This window comes from Dendronephthya gigantea, unplaced genomic scaffold, assembly GCF_004324835.1.
Source record: "Dendronephthya gigantea isolate DGI-Jeju-01 unplaced genomic scaffold, DenGig_1.0 000112F, whole genome shotgun sequence".
NCBI classification, from domain to species: Eukaryota; Metazoa; Cnidaria; class Anthozoa; order Malacalcyonacea; family Nephtheidae; genus Dendronephthya; species Dendronephthya gigantea.
Genome location: NW_021163122.1, coordinates 625,824 through 647,832, shown reverse-complemented (window position 1 = coordinate 647,832; position 22,009 = coordinate 625,824). Strand labels below are relative to the sequence as shown.

General features: G+C 37.9%; 1 protein-coding gene across 1 annotated transcript; it reads left to right on the top strand.

The window, feature by feature from the left end:
* The first annotated feature begins 4,504 nt into the window (after positions 1-4,504).
* LOC114535177 lies at positions 4,505-7,494 on the top strand. Its single transcript, XM_028556558.1, has 7 exons — positions 4,505-4,573; positions 4,730-4,899; positions 5,107-5,379; positions 5,812-5,985; positions 6,364-6,633; positions 6,915-7,001; positions 7,430-7,494. The coding sequence occupies exons 1-7, from the start codon at positions 4,569-4,571 to the stop codon at positions 7,456-7,458; spliced, it is 1,008 nt and encodes a 335-aa protein (XP_028412359.1). The 5' UTR covers positions 4,505-4,568; the 3' UTR covers positions 7,459-7,494.
* The last annotated feature ends 14,515 nt before the right edge of the window (positions 7,495-22,009 follow it).

Below are 22,009 nucleotides of genomic sequence, written 5' to 3'. Positions count from 1 at the left end.
CAAAGGTACACAGCAACGGGAGAGATTGAATTAGCAGGAAGAAGTGATGATATCAACAGTCTTTTAGAAAAAGAGTTCAAAAGATGTAGTATAGAGGTTCTGAGAAAACTACAAGCAAGACTCGATCTGTCTTTCGAAACTAGAGAACGAGCGAAATCTCGTCTTGGAGATGTTAAGATTCTTCGGGAAGAGTCTGTAGCGAAGATGAAAAAAATCATTAGGGAGCATGGAAGAGTAGACGACAATTTGCAGCTGGCCAAGAAAGATTTAGAGCAACTTATGCGCTTAGCCGAAGACTATTCCAGCGAAATTCAAAAACTAGTTCAAGATTTAGACGAGCTATGCAAATTAAAAAAGTGTCCGAAAATATGTCAGGAAGGAAGAATGTGTGAAACTTGTTGGGAATATGTAACCGCAAAAAAAACGGAAGAGTGTCCTGCAACGTGCCATCAGACAGAGCAGAAACGAATACCTCCATTAAAACAGGTCGAAATTTGCTTGAACGAGCATTGCAAAAGGATTCACACAGTACATAGTTTTTTTGGAGATCTTTTAGGTCTTGCAATTGGTATTGGAGGAATGTTTGCAGGAATTCCTCCTACAGTTTCTTTTAATGTGGGAAGAAAAGTTCAACAATTTGCAATTAGTGTCAAGAAAGGGGAACCGGACTTTGGTAAAATCCTCGAAGCAGGCGCGAGTTTTTTACCTCTCGTTGATGCACCAGAACTCGTAACTGATTTAGTTAAAGCGGGTACGAAAGTTGTGAAAGGCGATCGAAATTTACTGTCAATAATGGGAGACTCCTCTTTGCTGAAAAATTCTATATCAACTGCCATGAAGAAAATAAAATTTCTCACAACAAATGTAATTTCTTCGACTCGAAAGGATATACTTTCTTTTAAGAAAGGAATAAAATCACTTGTTAACGAAGAGATCAAGTCTGTTTTAAATGAAGTAAACCAACTAAAGAAATTAACCAAAGCCAAAGGACGGCTACTACGGCGAAGAAAAAGGGGGATACCGTTACCTGATCCAATAAAGAACCTTTTGTCATCTTTTAGAGACAAAGTATTATCACTTTTGCGAGAAGCGATCTCACCTTTCAAAGAAATCATGTTTCAACTTGTCAACAGAGATGTATCCGCACTTAAAAAGAATATCTTAGATTTAAAAGGACAGTTACCCTCCTTATCACAACTGAAAGGTGGTATCGAACAGGATATTTTAAATTTAAAACAGGATATTTTAAATTTAAAACGACAGCTACCATCCTTATCACAACTGAAAGGTGGTATCGAACGACAGGATATTTTAAATTTAAAAAAGGAAATTTCAAATTTAAAACGACAGTTACCGTCCTTATCACAACTGAAAACTGATATCAAACGACAGGCTATTTTAGATTTTAAAGAAGATATTTTAAGTTTAAAACGACAGTTACCGTCCTTATCACACCTAAAAAGTTGTATCAAGCGACAGGATATTTTAGATTTAAAACGACAGTTACCGTCGTCCTTATTACACCTGAAAGATGGCATCGAACGACTGGATATTGTAGATTTAAAAAAGGATATTTTAGATTTAAAAAAACAGTTACAGTCCTTATCACACCTGGGTGGTTGTATCGAACGACAGAATCTTCTAGATTTAAAACATGATATTTCAGATTTAAAACGACAGCTACCGTCCTTTTCACACCTGGAAGATGGTAGCGAACGACAGGATATTTTAGAGTTAAAAAGGGATATTTTAGATTTAAAACAACAGTTACCAACCATATCACAACTGAGAAGTGGTATCAACCGACAGGATATTTTGAATTTTAAAAAAGATATTTTAGGTTTAAAACGACTGTTACCGTCCTTATCACACCTGAGAGGTGATATCGCACGACAGATATCGTCCTTTAGAACTCTCGAACGTCGGGTCCAAGGTCTGAAACAGGAGGCATACGATATTGTTAACGATGGTATATCCTCATTTCAGAATAAAATACGTTCAGAATTGGAAACTCAGCTATCATCCTTGAAAGAAGATGCTATTTCTTCACTTAAGGATTTGCTCAAAGACTTACCAGAAGGACTTGGTAAAGCAGCAAATGTTGCGGGGAAAGTGGCCGGCGCCGTTACAGGTGTTATGTCATTAGTAGGCAAAAGTCAGGGTTACTGGAAATGTGAATTCAGGGAGGAAAAGTGCACCAGGGAAAGGTTCGAATACCAGTACATTGATCATCCATACACATGCGTTTTGCCTTGTGATGAACAATACGTCAAGGAAACCATACAAAAATCATGTTGCTCCATTGTTTCCTGTTCGTCGTTTATTGCCAATGTCACTTGCCTGACTGAAAATGCTCTTTGTAAAACGGCAAGGAGAAAAGCTCTTGAACAGATTTCAAATGTCAAAGCAAATGCCGCAAAAATACTTGAAAATTTGGACAATGCTAGGCAAAATGTATCTTATTGGAAAATGAAGAAAGAAATTATGGAAAGCAAAGTTCGTTCTGCGTCACGGTCTTTAAATGCATACCAGGCTGCCGAACGTAGCCTGGAGAAAGCTTTCAATGTCACAGTGGAAAATCAAAAACGAAAATGGAAAATTTTAGCAAAGCCTATGATGTTGCGACATATTATGAACGGACAAGGCAAACCGCGATTTGAGATTAAAAGTATTAAGTTCAAAGTCAGAGTGTCCTCAGAGCACAATGCTACCTTGCTTCCTATAAATATAACAGCGACATTAAATGGCACTCAACACAAACAAGTCTCGACTGTGCTGGATTTCACCAATCTAAACCGTTCTTTACGAAGCATTGCGAAAGAGATTCTTTTTGAGTATGTGGGAGATGTATCTCGTATATCGCGAAGGAAACGCTCAGCAGAAAACAAAAATGTATCAACGGATGACTCAAAATTCTACACCTTACAAAGTTTCCATCGATTATGTTCGGAGTTTCGTAAACACAAGCAAACTTTGTACGAAGCCGCGATGTCCCTTTATAATTTGTCTTCTGAGAATCAAGATCTTCTTAAAGAGGAAACACAAAGAAAAAGATCTTTAACTTCAAACAACAGCGCCATTTTCGAACAGTTCAGGATCAATAAAACTAAGGCGTCGGAATTAGGCATGGTTCTTAATTACGATGCCTACTCAAATGTGCTTGCAAATGACCAAGAACTTTTGGAGGCAAAGCATTTTGAAGTCCAAGCTCTCAAGAACGAGTTTGATGTTGTCCATTTAAGCTCGAAATTGCTCTACAGAAACTGGCTAGCGACTATGGAAAGTATTTTTCTGAAATTCTCTGACGAGTGCAGTGGTTTTGACGACTGTCTGAAGTATACTATTGACAGCTTATTAGAAATTGTTTTCGAAACAAACGTTCTTATGTCAGACAGACTAACGGAAAAAATAAAATATGTAGAGGAAATGTTCGTCAATTTAACAAGACAATCGGACGTATCAGTCAGTGATGCGGTAACTACATCATGGAACATTTTGAAATCCTTGGAAAACATAACTGGTGTAGAAAACGTGTGTGCACAAGCTCCAAATATCACAGAACATCCTAGGCCATTCATTGAGCTGGGTATAAATAACACACTTCTTTTAACGTGCAATGCAACTGGAGATTCCCTCGTTTACCAATGGAAGTTCAACGGTAAAATTTTGAACAATCAATCAAAAAGTATTTTACGAATAAACGATGTGAGTCCATTGCATTCTGGGAACTATTCTTGTGATGTTTCGAATCACGTGGCGATCGCATCTTCAATTCCTGCGGTAGTTGTTATTGGTACTCCACCGTTAATTGTTCGTCATCCTCCTCATCGTCTCAATGCTATTCTATCCGAATATGCCACACTCTTTTGTGAAGTAAAAAAGGATACGAGCAACATCTCTTATCAGTGGTGGTTCAATTCATTCGACTCTGGTCCTTTCGTGCCACTGACAAATGAAATATTTTCTCATCTTAGTCTTGCTCCAGTAAAATCTTATCAGGAAGGATGGTACTTTTGCAACGTTTCAAATCGATTTGGCAACTCTATTTCAAGAAAGAGTTTTGTCAAGGTGTTAAAGTACAGTCTTCCGGTGCCAGTTGCTAAGCTAACGTTGACAGTTATATCTCAGTCTCGTGAAAAGGAAGCAGTTTTTTATAAAAATGTACTGGCTAAAATCCTAGCTTCTCGTTTAGTAACCGCAGATAACGACACGCAATCTTTGGAGAAAATAATTAAGGAGCTCAATCCAACTAGTTGCAAACAAATTCCGCAAGATGTCACACAAAGGTTTAGCCGCACAGAGACATGTGATTGGACATTCAGCGTTATTGGGGAGAATGTGACCTCGAGCATACTCAATAGTCCACCATCGCAACAGATCAATGAAATGATCAGGTCAACTTCCAGGCTTAAAGAGGTTATTGGAGGATTGGGAAACGACACCAATGCCGGCAAAATTAAATTCTCGTTGGATAACTCTAATTTTTCCGCACCAAAAAATTCTTTAGGGATTACAAAGATATCTTTTATGTGTCCTCAAGGCCAAGTCTTCATCGAAGATGTCTATAAATGCGGTATGGTATAGTAACAGCATATTATTTTCACTCGCATATAGAAACGACTTTCTGTTGCATGTTGGTTATCGAAAAAAAAATTATTCAAAATTCAGTAATTGTGTGTTAGCTATTTTAGTAATAAATATTTGTTCATAATTATTCATTAATTTTTAGCCCATTGTCCACCAGGATCTTTTATGGCACGATGGAAAATGGTATTGCAGTATGCATTACCTGCCCGCGAGGGTTTTATCAATCAATTCCTGGTCAAATATCTTGCAGCAAGTGCCCTGGAGGTTTTCAAACTGCTAACAATGGTGCATACGATCAAAGACAGTGTGAAGGTAAATTAAAAATCTAATTTTTACCAATGCGTTTTTGGACCAATTTGATCCCGATCTGAGGGCAGTAGTTATGTTTTGTACGGATCAAATTTGCGGAATTCTGAAGATCCTCAAACTATTTTTTGCCCTGTATAAACACCCATATGACCGGTAGTAACTTCCTAACTCACTGCAAAACATCACCGTCTCCTTTCCACAATTATATAGACGAAAATAAATTCTTTCTCGTATTTGTACTGGTGAATAACTATCATGGTGATGTATTTGTCACGACAAACGTGTCTGGCAAGGTGGAAAAGTTTAATTTAAAACCAGGAAATAGAGTTGTGAAAAGTAAGAAATGGAAGACAGAAAGGTCGTTGATTTTAAGTGCTGTCGATGTTAGTACAAACCAAACGGTCGACATCAATGGGCAATCAATTATTCATCTGCAATCTACATCTAAGGAACGCGTATCACTGAGAGTTCTGACTATCCAAGGTGAGCAGTGCAGTGTTAGCTGCTTTGATTGTATTCATATGTAATTTTATAAGAAATTTTATATACAGATCTAAACGGCAATAATTGTAATTTAAATTGTAATTAACACGCGCACTCATTTGCGCGTGACGATCGAGGGACCGTCAATTAAAATACGATTAAATAAATGAGCAATCATATACATGAAATTGGTAGTTAGTTGATAATTATGCGAGATATCGCTTTTGTTCGTGTCCAAATTATTAAAAAAACATCGCTGTATTTAAGTCGGCTACAACCGACGGGATTTTTCAAAAATTATACTTTATCTTTGTAATGGTATGCTCGTTGTATGAAAAATATTATTCACTTTTTTAATACGACCATACCATTTCCCCGCTTGGGGTGAAAACCTGGTAAAATTCATGAATCATTTTCACTCATTTTTTCCAGTACAAAAAACAGTGGCACAGTTAACTACGAAAATAACTTCTACATTGACATCACCCCGAGCTAATGCAGCTTCGACTACTCCTCTTCCACTCAACGTTTTGACAGCTAAAGTTGTTTCAGCGAAAACAAGTCCTGTTGTGCCGTCGACAAATGATCCTCTCAACGTAATGGAAGGTAAGAAAACAATATGATCAATTAAATATTTTTACTTTCACCAGCTACGTACTACACGTGATATCAACTTACCGATGAGGGCGTTGATAATAATACATAAATGCAGCTTAAGAGCTTTGAATCAAGTTTGAGTTGAGTTGAGGAATGTTGTCGTTTAGTTTTTATAATAACATTCGTAGTGGTCGGGTATTTCAACAAAAAACCGCCTTTATTTTGATGGGATTGTTTTTACGTTTGCTTTACCATAAATATACGAATATTCGCCATTCATGCAATTGTAAGCTTCTAGCTATGGCACTGCTTTGAAGGTTCGTTTATTCAATCAAACATATCAATGACAATTCAAAGTCACCGCAGATTACTTTTCCACCTTTCCAGACGAAGGTAAATTTCATTTTCTATTCCTGGTGGTAAATAATTATCATGGTACTGTACTTGTTACGACAAATATATCTAGTGGGCTGGAAAATTTTTATCTCAACGCAACAAATACAGTGGTAATGAGTAGGAAAAGCAAGGTAGAAGAACCAATGATCGTAAGTGCGGTCGATGCTAGAACAAGTCTAACTGTCGAGATTAATGGACGATCAATTGTTCGACTCCAACCAATGACTAAACATTCTTCATTGAATGTTCTCATTATTAAAGGTAAGCATGTAGTAAAAGGCAAATAAATTTAAAAACAATAATCTGAAAAAATGCATGTAGTTACCGAAGCCAAATTAATATTCAAAAGTATAAGTTTAAATTATTCCAGATAATGTCACGCTATTCCACATGCAACATTATCATTTCAGAATCACTTTAAACAGTTACAAAAGAACAGTTTTGCCAGTTTTTTTCTTAATTCTACCAAAATTTGGGTAATTTGGTCAGTGCTAAGTTGGGCAATTTTTAGTCACAACTTTCTGAAAAAAAAATCGTTTTAGCCCAAGCGACTCCTGCTCTACCTTTGACAACCGAAGACGAAGATTTTGATGACCCTATCATTGTAAATGAAGAAATAGCACGAGATGGTAAATGAAATATTTCTCATAAGCATACTAACCCCTTTCGTTATCCAAAAGCAAAATTTTTTATAAATGTTACGTTTGATTTTTAACACTGTGTCTGTATTTTTTGCTGTAGCTACTGTTTTATACCGGTGTTTTCGCAGGTCCTATCTATATCGTACATCGGTACATGTGACAACAAAAAATGTCTGACCGTTTGGTCAACAATAACCCTTTTTCTTAGAGAAAGTTATACCAATTATTATTAATTTGATTAAGACTTAAATTACTATAAAAAATAGAAGAAAAGAAAAAGGTCAATGCTTCAAACACTCTGCCAAATATCGTGTTTTGTTTGAGAATATGATGTCATGATGCACATGTAGGTACATAGCTACGATTAAAATGTTCCAACCTAAAATGAACTTTTTCTCTTTAATTTCCATTTGTAGGTCAGGGTACCAAGACCAGCAGTGAATGAATATACAGGCCAACAAAGCTACATTTATCTCAACTGCATGGCTTTTTTCTATGTATTTAATCAAGAGAGATCATTCTATATATCCAAATAATGATTCGTTAATTTCGTTTGTTTTTCTAGTTAAATATGATAAACTTGTGAATGATTGGGGATGTTTGTGCAGGACAACCTCTTTTATGTATCTAAGTAGCTATATTTACAGTGCTTGGTGATTTAAAAATTTGCATTGAAATGGTAGTTTATCGTCATGGAATTATTGTATTGAAAATCTTTTATTAATTTTTCAATAAGTGCTGTTTTTATTTCGTGGTTACAAAATATTGAGTATATGGAAACTCGGAACATTCTTCGTTATAAGCTATATACCTAGCTAAGCTTGACGGATAATGATTTAAAAAATATTATTTGACCAGCAAATTGTTTGAAAAATTAGCGAGAAGCCTCTGTTTCAATTTCTAAAAAGTTTAGTATTTGCACCCCTTTGGCGGTATATTTTTATTTTGTGCAGTAGATGCTATATGCCCTCTTTCCCCATCTCATCCTCACAACACCCATCTTCTTTTCAACATGGACTGCATGTACTGTCTTTTCATCATTGAGCTCCCTTAGCTGGGTGGCACTTATTTCAGCTGCTCTGCAAATATCTACACATTTCTCCAGGCTTAAATCTGATTCCCTAAGCAACCGTGCTCTCACCGAGTCATTAGTTATCCCACATACAATTCTATCACGTATTAGTCCATCTTTAAGGTCAGAACATTCGCATCTATAAGCTTTATTTCTTAACTCAGTAACATAGGCATCTATTGTCTCACTTTCCTGTTGATTTCTTGAAAAAAAAGAGTGTCTTTCAAATGTTAAACTTTTTCTTGGGTTACAATACCTTTCGAACTTTTCCATTATTCTATCCACCTTGATATTATCTCCCTATTTACACAGGTAACCCAATCACTTAACATTACAACCGTGAGAGGTCTGGGTCTAGTTGCGTGTTTATTGCGTGTTCGTGGTAAGCGCGAGAACATCTTAATGAATGGAAATTTTGTTCTTTTGGGATATATTTTCAAAGCCCAAATTCATAAAGTCAAAGATTCATTTAAGTTCAGGTGCACAAATGAAACCAAACGATGTTGAAATATTAGAAAGATCTATATGCTATATAAGCGAACATTTACGCAAGTATTTATAGGGTAAAAATTAAAAGTTATGTAAGCATGTACCGTGCGATATCACCGATATGGGGTCTCAAATGTTTTTATTTTCTGCATGCAGTTAGAAGTAACTGTATCCACAGCGGCTGTATATATATATATATATATATATATATATATATATATATATATATATATATATATATATATATATATATATAGTCAAACAATAATATGGTTTTCGTATATCGAAGACTGCTCAATACTGTAAAGTAGAGCTATAATATAATTGCAGTAAAGACAGAAAACTAAGGTTGCATAATTACTACAGCGCTGTTTCGAAGGAGCAAGCTCCCTCTCATCAGGTGTATATAAGAATTTATTATTAACAGGCACGCCTTAAATACATCAGAGTCTAATTTACATGTTAGATAGAGTCTATAAGTTCTTTAGAAGATATTTGCTAGCGTGACGGCATGTGCTTGTAAGTTCGTTCCTTTTGTTAAGTGACTGTGTTATGTAACTGCAGATCCAGAACCTTTTGTTATGTAACTGCAGATCCAGAGATAACTGCCCTTTAAACGGCGAATGCCTAACAAGGAACATAATCTATCAAGCAACCGTCGAGAGCAACAATGAGAAACAAACCTATATTGGTCTCACTAGTGATGAATTCAAATCTAGATATAGAAATCATACAGCGTCATTTAGGCACAAGAACAAACAGAACGCAACCGAGCTTAGTAAGTTTATCTGGTCCTTGAAGGATGACGGAGTACCATTCAAAGTAAGCTGGAAGATCATCGCACGAGCCGCCCCGTATTCAAACGCCACGAAGCGTTGCAACTTATGCCTCTTGGAGAAATACTACATCATTTGCAAAACAAACTTATGCTCACTTAACAAAAGGAACGAATTTACAAGCACATGCCGTCATGCTAGCAAATATCTTCTAAAGAACTTATAGATTCTATCTAACATGTAAATTAGACTCTGATGTATTTAAGGCGTGCCTGTTAATAATAAATTCTTATATACACCTGATGAGAGGGAGCTTGCTCCTTCGAAACAGCGCTGTAGTAATTATGCAACCTTAGTTTTCTGTCTTTACTGCAATTATATATATATATATATATATATATATATATATATATATATATATATATATATATATATATATACGCGCGGTGTATGTGTGATCGCAATCTGAGCCTATGAATTTTATCGACTGGTCCCCAGTACTGACCATATATGGTATTGACATATAACAGCATCACAGATTCACAGGCTCGCAGCATCTATTCGGATTTCGGTATTGAAATGTTTCTGTCGTCGTAATCGTATACTATATATATATATATATATATATATATACGTTGGCCGCAGATAGATAGATAGATAGATACTCGAAGTCTAATTAGAATTGCATATGATTACATTTGCATGGGATTTCAATCATATTACACAACATATGCAATTCTAATTAGATTTCGAGTATCTATCTATCTATCTATCTGCGGCCAACGTTTTTGCAAATGGGTGTATATATATATAGATATATATATATATATATATATATATATATATATATATATATATATATATATATATATATATATATTAATATATCGGGAAGCTGTCCCCAGCTTCGAGTGGCTATAATGAACTTAAGTGGACTAAATATAATAGTATCATAGATATGTGTGTATATAACATGTTTACAAATTCCCAACTATCTTTATTTTTTTTTTTTTGAGCTCGGCGTGGCTATCACGGGTATATTACCAAATGCCTAATAACTGAAACCATACACATAGTACGTGTTGTTATTTTACGACGACACTACATAATCGATTATACGAGATACAACTGATCTAAATATAATTGACTTATGCCTACATGCACCTCAGGGGTAATCTAACTATAATGTCATATAATTATATTAAACACGTCAGAATATAGCAATATTAAACCAAAATTAGTGTGAAAAGAAGGGGTAAAAATTTCCTGTTTTCCTGAATGTATGTACCAGGGACTTAAGCAAAATGATAAATTTTGTAGACGCAGTCAGAAAGTGTACCAAAAATTATTCAAATTTCATAAAATACCTTATCATTGCAACGGCGAAAATTGTATTCAGATTTTTGGTTGATCAACTCACATAACAGGAAATTATTATAAAGCTCTTCCGACAAAACATCTCTCCATAATAATAACCTAAACCTATACATACGTCTTAATAATTCTTCAAAATATTTCAACTTATGCAAACAAATTTTATACGTATACTTTTTAATATAACTGAAACTCATTTTACTTTTTTAAACGTAACGTCATGCACGGCAAACCAAACTCCAAAATGTAGGTTTTCATCGACAATATAAATACCGAGTCTACATAGAGAAAACAAGAATGTGCCTAATGTTTAAGCTTTTGGCTCGAAAAAGAATTATAATCCATTACAACAAGTTTGGGAGACCATTGACTGTCCCGGGGGAAGAGGAAAATATATTATCAACGAATGACGCATAACTAAAAGCGTCAGAATTAAATTTATATACTGACCCAATTAAAAACATGCATGCGCTATCCTACGGCACATGTTTAATCAGCATGCTGAGTGTACCTAAGGAATTTTAGTTGAACAGCTATACTCCCGTGTTTAATATTATCGCACATAAACAAACAAATGATAAACATATACGTGTAACATGAGAATGACAAAAACTTATATTATACAAATCTTAAAATGCGTCCAGTTTCATGTCCATAATACAAGCATTCTGACCATTAGGAAGGATTGGAGAACTCTGAGATTCATACTCTCTAAACCATGAATGTACACGACCACGGAGGCTTCCATTGGTGCCTCTTTGGCTGGATCTTCGACATAGCCAACATGTTCGGATAGAGAGAGTACATGTCGCCAAACTCGTATTGGACTGCAGACTGAGGGCAAAGCGACTGTAGTTTCAATTGTAGTTCTAGGGAAGTGTAGAGGTTGTGGACAGTTGTTTTGAACATATAACCAAAAAATGAAACAAAGTCTAGCATTGCCATAAGTAGAAGTATTGATGAATACAGAACGTGCGTTTCCTTCGAACCAGTCATCAGGTCGTTTCAGCAAGGCCAGTATTCACACGTTCTTACTATAGTACATAGGCGAGGTTTTTTTTAGAGCCGTTCCTCCACCAAGTTGTTATATATCTTTTCTAACGTTTCATATACTTTTTGGAATCGCTAGTCCACTCTAGGTTGTTGGTTCTGTAAAGGTTGTTGGTTCTGTAAAGGTTGAACTTCCTAACGTTTCATTTACTTTTTACTCCGCTAGTCCACTGAAGGTTGGGGTGTTGTGCACGCCCTTTTATAGTAACGGTTGAGGGAAACTTGCAGACGTCATCAACCAGAGTGGGCTGATCCTTATCCAACCAATCAGCATTGTAAGTTAGAAATGTGGGTTGGTCTTAGAAGCTCGTTCCAGCTCTTATATCTTATTTGTTTAAGGCGTTGTCGCACTAGTCGAGTTGGTCTTCTGCTCAATCGATCAATACTTAAAAATGTTCACACCTTAAAATGTTTATCATCAACAACTAGTAAAATTTACAAACAATACGTCTGTGAACAATATCTTTCAACTTAAACTATTTTCACTCTTATTTTATCGAATTGAACTTTTGATGACGTGATCTATTACCTGCTTGACCGAGCAACATTTTTAACACAATTGATTGACATAAGAACTTGAATGGCCTACAGCACGCACACTTTTTTAAAGAATGCAACCATTAAGATAAGTGAAGACTTAAGACTGTTTATCCAGGTATTAGTTCTGAGAGGATTATAAATATTTTCACCTTATTACTTATTTAATCCCACGATAAGTCATGCATGAAAGGGAAAGGCGATTAATGTTTGCTAATGGCCGAAAATTATATTTACTCAGGCGTCTTGTGGCAAAAACCATTCACTAATCCCTGTCATGCTCTTGACATTCCTATTTTTGCAGCTATTTTTATATGCATATCTCTAAACACAATAAAGCTTTGCGTAACAATACACCTTTTTGTGCCCCACCACTGGGTCTGTCAGATCATGTAACTGTTCTTGCGTTACCTAAGCTCAGGTCGAAAGACATTCAAACGACACAAGTATGCCATGTACGTGATAAAAGACCTAGCACTGTACGACGTCTCGGTCGGTTTTTCTGTGAAGTTCCATGGGATCTTGTGATCACTCCTGAATTCAGTAGTGAAGAAAACCTAGATACTCTAACAAACATTATCAACTATGGATTAGACACTCTGGTGCCACTAAAAACCGTTAAGATACGGGAAAATGACCGACCGTGGAAGAATTGTAATCTCAAATCGCTGATCGATAAAAGGCAAAGAGCTTTTGCACAGAATAACGATATTTTATACAAACAGTTGCGAAATAAAGTTAATAGAATGAGGAAAAAGTGTCGGAAAGCATATTACGAAGCTAAAGTAAAGGATATAAAGCAAAGTATGCCTAAAGATTGGTGGTACGAGGTAAAACGTTTGTGTGGTCTTCCGTCAGGATCAAGACGTAATTCCATATTTTCAAACTTATAACACAATATTCAGGATCCTGTCACATTAAGTAATACGATTAACAGTACTTTCTTGGAACCCATGCAAGGATATCTCCCTTTGGATAATAATAGGGAGCTTTAGCAGTGACTACGACTACGAGTACGACTACGAGTACGAGATTCGTCATTCTCGCGCGTTGTTTGCTTACGCCATCAGCCAAAACTCGTAGTCGTTGGGCTTTCGAGTACGAAATTTATCAAAAAACTCGTACTCAAAAGCCCGGCGACTACGAGTTTTGGCTGATGGCGTAAGCAAACAACGCGCGAGAATGACGAATCTCGTACTCGTAGTCGTACTCGTAGTCACTGCTAAAGCTCCCTAATATCTCACCCATGACAGAGAATAACGCTACGATTGTTGTGACTGAAAAAGAAGTGCGGACACACTTACACAGCATCAAATCGGGTAAATCAAGTGGTCCTGATAACTTACCAAACTGGGTTCTGCGGAAATTTGCAACTGTATTGGCATCTCCTATTGGCCGGTTGCCTTTGGTTTGGAAATTGGCAAATGTTTGTCCGATCCCCAAAAGTAAACAAGTGTTAGACATTAACAAAGATCTTAGGCCCATCTCATTGACCTCAACTTTGTGTAAAATTGCAGAGGATTTTGTAATCACGAGGGATCTTCAACCGACGTTAATGAAATGTATTGATCCTAATCAATACGGGTGTACACCAGGATCAAGTACCACCCTTGCATTGATTTCTTTGATCCATCGTTGGTCAGAGACAGTGGACAAGGCGGGTGGGTCTGTGCGAACACCTCTAACGGCCTATCGTAAAGCGTTTGATCTTATAGATCATAATATACTTTATGAGAAATTACGACGACTTGATTTGAAACCATCGGTTCTAAATTGGATTGCCGATTTTCTACGTGGAAGATTCCAAAGAGTGAAGCTTAATTCAAACTGTTTTTCTACGTGGAAACCAATTAATGCTAGGGTTCCACAAGGGACGAAGCTTGGTCCGTGGTTATTTTTAGTAATGATTAATGACCTCTCGATCTCAGATGACCAGTTCATGCGTGACATGATTAAATATGCTGATGACACCAGCATTTGGGAGAATCTCACTTATCAAGTTAGTACCAACTCTATCCAAGAAGTGACAGTTTCTATTGTGGGTTGGTCCCAACGCAACAAGTTTGAACTTAATCCGTCCAAATGCAAGGAAATGGTAATTAATTTCCAACAGAGCGAGCCTGATTTTGCCCCTATTTTGATACAAGAACAAATTACTGCTCGAGTAGAAGAGCCAACAATACTGGGCGCAAGATCTAAAATGGAATGGACATCATTGATAAAATAACGACGAAAGCTGCCAAGTGTCTTTATCTATTAAAGCAACTCAAGAAGTCTGGTCTTGACAGTAACGATTTAAAATGTTTTTACATTGCATCGATCAGGTCGATTCTCGAACATGCTTGTCAGGTCTTTCATTACGGCCTGACAAAATACCTCTCAGACTTGAACGAAAGAATCCAAAAAAGAGCAATGCGTATCATTTTTCCTGATCTATCGTATGAAGATGCTTTGGCTACTCTTGATATGAAGCATTTGTGGGTGAGAAGAGAAGACTTGAGCAAAAAACTTTTTAAATTAATAGTTAACGATGAAAACCATAAACTCCATCATCTTTTACCTATGAAAGTTCCGGATATGTACAATCTTAGAAGTTCGAAACAATTTTACATTCCCAACTATCGTACAAACAGATATAGGGACACGTTTATGATATCCAGTGTCTTAAATGAATAGTAAATTATATAGATGTTTTTTTACTAGTAGTGTACACTATAATTTTTATAATGTTTTTAAATTGTTGTATATAGCCTCATGCAATTCAGCCGACTGGCTGCCATATGAGTATTATTAAACGGTTTATCTATCTATCTACGTCATGTAAAGATTATATAACCAACGTAAACAAACTTTGTTATGCCAAGAATATATGCGCAGAACGGACTTTACATCATCTTTATTCCAACCACGTCGTCGTCTTGTTGCCGTCCTTTCATGCTTAAGGTCCCTAGTGTTGGTTTGAAACCAGGACATTGCTAGGTTTTAAATCTCGATGCGAAATGTCCATGTCATGTAGAACTTTCAACGCATTTATAGATTTAAATTTGTACACATATTAAAATTGTATGGCTAGCTACTAAAAAATATATTTGGAATATATACTTCAGTTGATCTGAAGTTTAGGCTTTGTCAATCACTTTAGGGGAGTCGTCGACGACAACTTGCCCATTGGGTTTTTTTCTGCTCCTTAATCTTTTTTTGCGCAATTCCGCGTTTTATCCCCATTTGCGGAATCCGCGTTTTATCCCAGCCTCGTACCCAGGCGCTTTAATAGTAAAATATATATAACGTTGCATTCAGGTCTTATATAGAGGTCAGCAGAAAAAAAGCAAACGCGCAGGGGTGCTTGGGGAGGTTGTTTTTTTTCGAGGAAGCGCCTGGCAGAAAATGACCGATTTCTGGCAAATCGTGACCAATTTCTGGCAAACGCTTGTATTTTGCAGTTTATATTTTCATTATGTATAATCTTTTTACTGGATCGACTGCCGATGGGCTAGCCAAGTATTATGAACGTTTCCTTTGGCGAAGAATCATCTGAAGGTACTTTCATTTAAATATTTTCCGTCGGAGTGACTATTCACAACACTCAAAAGAAAGCACAAAAGCGTGAAGGCCGGAATTTTAGGTGCAATGTATTCTAATGAGTTGTATAATCCCACTGGGATATTAATCCCTATAAAATATGGGCGTTCTTGCTGCATTTACGCCAAAGTTGACCAAGCGCCAAGTAATAGAGCAGTAATTTCTCGTCGTCTCCACGAAGTCCAAGCGAATCAACTTCAACCGCTCAGATATGGCCGAAGATGCTCCTCAAGTACAACTGGCAGTGCCGGTCGAAATAGAACCTGAAGCAAATGTACCAGTAAATAATCCTCAATTGGCTGTTAACCCTGTTCCACCACCAGACGACTTAGAGGTATTTAAACATTTCGTCTTATATTAACATTGTCTTCGCTACGCATATGGATTTTAATGATCATCTTATACGGTACTTGTATATTTGATGAACAATGTTGAGCTCTATAATATTAGCTGACATGCTGATTTTGTGTTAGAATGAAATGATTTCTTTGGCAAGGGTTCATTGAATGATCATCTAACACGGTATTTTGTATATTTGATGGCCAATGTTGAGTTCTATAATATCAGTTGAGATACTGATTTTGTGTTAGAGTGAAATTATTTCTTTGGCACGGGTTCATCGAATGATCATTTAACACGGTATTTTTTATATTTGATGGCTAATGTTTTGTTCTATAATATCAGCTGACATGCTGATTTGTGTTAGAGTGAAGTGATTTCTTTGGCAAGGGTTCATCGAATGATCATCTAACACGGCATTTTGTATATTTGATGGCCAGTGTTTTGCTCTATAATATCAGCTGACATGCTGATTTGTGTTAGAATGAAGTGATTTTCTTTGGCAAGGCTTCATTGAATGATCATCTAACACGGTATTTTGTATATTTCATGGCCAATGTTTGCTCTATAATATCAGTTGACATGCTGATTTTGTGTTAGAATGAAGTGATTTTCTTTGGCAAGGGTTCATTGAATGATCATCTAACACGGCATTTTGTATATTTGATGGCCAGTGTTTTGCTCTATAATATCAGCTGACATGCTGATTTGTGTTAGAATGAAGTGATTTTCTTTGGCAAGGCTTCATTGAATGATCATCTAACACGGTATTTTGTATATTTCATGGCCAATGTTTGCTCTATAATATCAGTTGACATGCTGATTTTGTGTTAGAATGAAGTGATTTTCTTTGGCAAGGGTTCATTGAATGATCATCTAACACGGTATTTTGAATATTTCATGGCCAATGTTTGCTCTATAATATCAGTTGACATGCTGATTATGTGTTAGAATGAAGTGATTTTCTTTCGCAAGGGTTCATTCAGTGATCATCTAACACGGTATTCTGTATATTTGATGGCAAAATGTTGAGCCTATAAAATTAGTTGACATACTGATTTTGTGTCAGAATGAAATGGTTTTCTTTGGTAAGGGTTCATTGAATGGTCATTTAACACGGTATGTTGGTGTTATAGCAATAAATAATTTTAAGAATGCTCATAATCATATTCATTTGCATCAAACATGATGGGGTGATTGCCAACCTTGTACATTATATTGATATTGCATCAATTCAGAACGATTGTAAATGGTTACATGATGTTTTGTATTAAAGCGATGTTCTTGTTGTTGTGTAGTCCCTCGCTAAAAGATATGATGACCTGAAAGCAAAAGTTGACTCTCTGACGGTTTCATCTTTGGATGATTTACTCACAAAAATTAGAAACCTGACATCGCGACCACTATCTGAATTCTCCCGTTTTGATGCTATGGACATACTTGAAGCTATCAAGAATACTGCCCGGGATACTAAGCATGAGCAGGCTAACTATTATCGATTAACACATGACACGCTCCGACCTAAGCTTAGCACCAGTACGGATGCACAGTTTCGTGCATATTTGGTTTCGCTGTTGGGTGATAAAGACCAAGAAAAAATCCTTGACAGGATGGCAAAGGTTGACAAGAACAAAAAACGTCGTCAAGTAGCGAGACCAGCAAGTCTCCAGTCTCAACCAGGAAATCAACCGTATTGTGCTATTCGTTGTTTCCACTGTCATCGATTTGGGCATATAAAGGCTAACTGTTTTAGATGGAAACAGCAGAACCAAACCTCCGCATTGCCTAAGAAAGATACATAGATCGTGCAAAAATCTCTAATGGATATTTATCCTTATGATTTAAATATTAGTCTGACGATAATCGGACTCTGTGTGCTATGTTTATACAAACATTGAGAATTGTTAGAACAATAATAATAATAATAAAAATAAGAGACACATAAAGTTAGTCATATGTTTTTTGATATGAACGTAGCATGGGGTGTAACAGTTGCGAAAACAGGGTCTCTTTAACCAGCCCTCCTAGTTACTAGGTCACAGCTGTTGCCCCTCTGTGCTGCCATGTGGTTTCCCAAATTTTCTCTAATCTCCTATTATTTCCGTTAGGCTCCACTTACCTTAGCATGGGATTGGGAACTTGCTCCATCCTTTGATCAGAGTATCGCAAGTGCAACGCACCTATCAGTACGGCACCTGAAATGGGTTACCTATATGGGAAACCCCGTGTGTGGTACAGAGGGGCCAACGGTTGTGCCCGATAACAGGTTAAATCGGATTATTCAGGGTGATAGCCTTGGTAACATTCAGGATCTACTATTTCGGGACCCCAACCATTTTCGTGCAGGAGAATTACATAACCATGTTACTGCATGGGAGCAGTTATTGGATGACGCGCCGACACCTCAACAACTTCAAGTTTTGCGCTGGATACGCGAGAAGGTAGACATCTCTCAATATTTTCGACCTTTTCGGGGCAACTTTAAAGGCAGCTTTTATGACTCTGCACGCCCGCCATCCGTTCAATTTCGTAATAACCCCTCATGTCGGGATTTTATCTCTCGCACCTTGATTGATCGCGTGCATACTGGAGCTATCTCTCTTCTTGGACGGGTGGGGGAAGTCTCTCCACCATTCCTCGTGTTACCTCTTACTGTTGAACCACAGAAACCAAGATTATGTCACGATGCCCGCTTCCTTAACTTATGGATGACAGATTCCCCCTTTACATTGGATAGTCTTGTATATCTCCCACGCTACGTTGCAAAAAATACTTACCAAACGGTCTTAGACGATAAGTCCGGTTACGACCACTTATTACTCTCAGAGGAAAGCAAAACCTATTTTGGTATCCAATGGGGAGGATGGTATTTCTTCTACAACACTCTGCCCTTTGGGTGGAAAATTTCGCCCTTGGTGTATCATTCCACAGGCCTCCTGGCCTCACATTTCTTTCGCTCCCTTGGTATACCATGCTCCCTTTATATTGATGATCGCCATAATGGACAACTCCAGGTTGATTTAAGTAAGGGAGCCTATTCCCAGTTGCAAACCTTAGATGAATGCGGTCGGGCGGCTGCCAATTCTGGTATCTTCCTTGTCGCATACTATTTGGTCCAACTTGGGTATTTCCTCGGCCTAACCAAGTCCATCCTTGAACCTCGTCAGGTTGTCCCATACTTGGGTTTTCTCGTTGACTCACGACTACAGGTGTTTCATCTGATGCCAGAGAAGCAGGTCAAGTTTGTGCGACTTGTACATGATATCCTTGCGAAATCATCGACTTCAGTTAAAACACTTCAACGACTGGTGGGCAAGTGTGTATCTTTTTCCTTGGCTGTCCCAGGCGCCATCCTGTTTACTAGAGAAATTAATGCGGCCATTTCAAAAGGCCTGCGTTCTCACCGACGAATACATATTTATAAACAACTTCGTGATGAGATTCAATCTTGGTTGTTCCTTGAGTCATGGGACGACCCATTACCCTGGAGAGACGAACGCCACCTGCGACTATCCCTTGCGTCTGATGCGTCCGGTTCCGGTTGGGGTGCAACATTACATCTAGAGAACTCAGTTAATATTTCTGACTATTGGACTGATACGGAAAGGGATTTTGATATCTCAATTAAAGAGGCCCTTGCTCTTGAAAAGGCCCTGTCATCATTTGCGGAAAAAGTCAGGAATACCTGGGTGGACGTCCAGATCGATAATATGGCTGTTGTAAGGGCGTGGCCAAATGGTTCGAAGACTGTCGCCCTAAATAAATTATGAAGGGAATATTTTTCATTACCGCACGGCTAAATATCTCACTCCACTTATCTTTTGTCCCGTCGAAACAAAATCCGGCCGACCTACCATCCGACGTCTATCAGTCCTTGATAGTAAGTTGCACCGGGACCTCTGGAAAATTGTACAACAGGAATTTGGCGGCACACACGGCCACACTTGCGATCTTATGGCACTGGACTCCAATGTAATGCATGACCTACATGATTGTCCCTTACCTCACTTTACCCCCTACCCATCCCCAGCTTCATCTGGAGTTAACTTCTTTGCGCAAGATCTGAATGCAACGACCAATCTCCTCATGCGACCGTATATCTTTCCCCCACTCTTGCTTGTTGGAGCTGTCATCCGTTCCCTCATGTAGGCGAAATGCAACTGTACCTTCGTCACACTCACCCTAAAAAATACTGGTGGCCACTGGTTAGAAAATATGCCACAAAATCCTTACTATTGGCACGTAGGGGCAGCAAAACCGCTTTAATGGTGCCTTCGCGTCAGGGTTGGGTGCCTCATGATGGAATACCGGGCGACCTGTGGGCCTTCGCCCTCATTTTTACCTAATTTATGAGTGTTGACTGAATACTTGTACATTGCTCATCGGTAACTAATATATTCTGACGATTATACCGTATGATTAAATACAGTAATATAATTAAATGACATTAAAGGAAAACAAACCTTTACATATTAGGGTTCACTATCAACCCAGCTGGACAACATCGTTCCGCCCATTTACACTATTAGCGTGATACATTTGTCATACTATATACAATATTTAATAAAAGAACGATATCAGAATATGAATAAAAACAATATCGTCTTTTGTCCATTTCTCCCCTATCTTCTTTAGCCTCTACCGACAGTTGCCAAGCTTTTTGTCCCTTCAGTACGATGCCCAGCCTGTAGTTATGCCAATGACTACAATTTTCGTTTTTGCCAAGCTTGTGGATACAAAAGGAAATCCGTCATTTTGCGTACCTCTACTCCGTTCGACCACGAGACGTTACAGCATATTGATGAACGCCTGCATCAGATGTCGTTATATTCTCAAGCTACCAGCTACGCAAAACAAAAAGACTCACTTCAACTTGAATTAGACAAGTTTTTAGCCGCTCTCCCTGGTTCTCCCACATTGGTTACTGCTACCCCTCGTGATATCTGTCGCTTCCTCGTTTTTAAGGATCGTAATGGGAAAACTCAGGTTCACACTACCGGGTGTCCATACCTTGGCCAGCGTGGAGCACACGACTGTGGTTGCCCTTTTAGACTTTCTCATAAAACAGTTGATTCCAACATTGGAAAACTTCGTGCTATATTCCATTCATTAGGGCGTGATGGAGAATGGGACCCTAGATTAGGCCTAGGGAATCCTGCCGCAGATAGGACCGTAAAGGAGTACCTAAAAGCCTTTACCATGGAGCAACTGCAAGCTCGAGTTCAACCGAAACAAGCAACCCCCTTTTTCATTGATAAACTTGACCGATTGGTCAACCATATACAACGTAGCCTGAAGTCATCAACACTCACGCCTACACAGCGATTTATTCTAGCCCGCGACCAGGCCTTCTTTAAGGCTGTTTTCTTTAGCGGTGATCGACCGGCTGATATGGGACAGGTCAAAGTCCCATAGATTCTCCGTTTCCCCAACAACGATGGGTTACTATTTAAACATATTTGGGGAAAAACATTACGGGATGGTAGTTCCAACATGTTCGGCATCAAACGCAACCCTCAATCCAGCATCTGCCCTGTCCAAGGGATTGAAGAGTATATTGCTGTTGCTGATCAACTTAAGATACAGTTAAGAACAGGATATTTATTCCGCCCTACCAACCCGCAGGGCGCCGTTTTGAATGCACCATTCACCTCCTCTGCGGCTGAGGCCCGCCTTAAGGTTTATCTAAAGGAAATGGGCAGTGATGATGGTGAAACACTACACGGATTCCGCTCCGGGTGTGCCATTACCCTAGCCCTTTCTGGGGTAGAATTGTC

Coding starts and splice junctions, on each gene's coding strand:
- LOC114535177 (XM_028556558.1), top strand. Junction 5,986..6,363: donor TCCTCTCAACGTAATGGAAG/GTAAGAAAACAA, acceptor CCACCTTTCCAG/ACGAAGGTAAATTTCATTTT. Junction 7,002..7,429: donor TGAAGAAATAGCACGAGATG/GTAAATGAAATA, acceptor TTCCATTTGTAG/GTCAGGGTACCAAGACCAGC.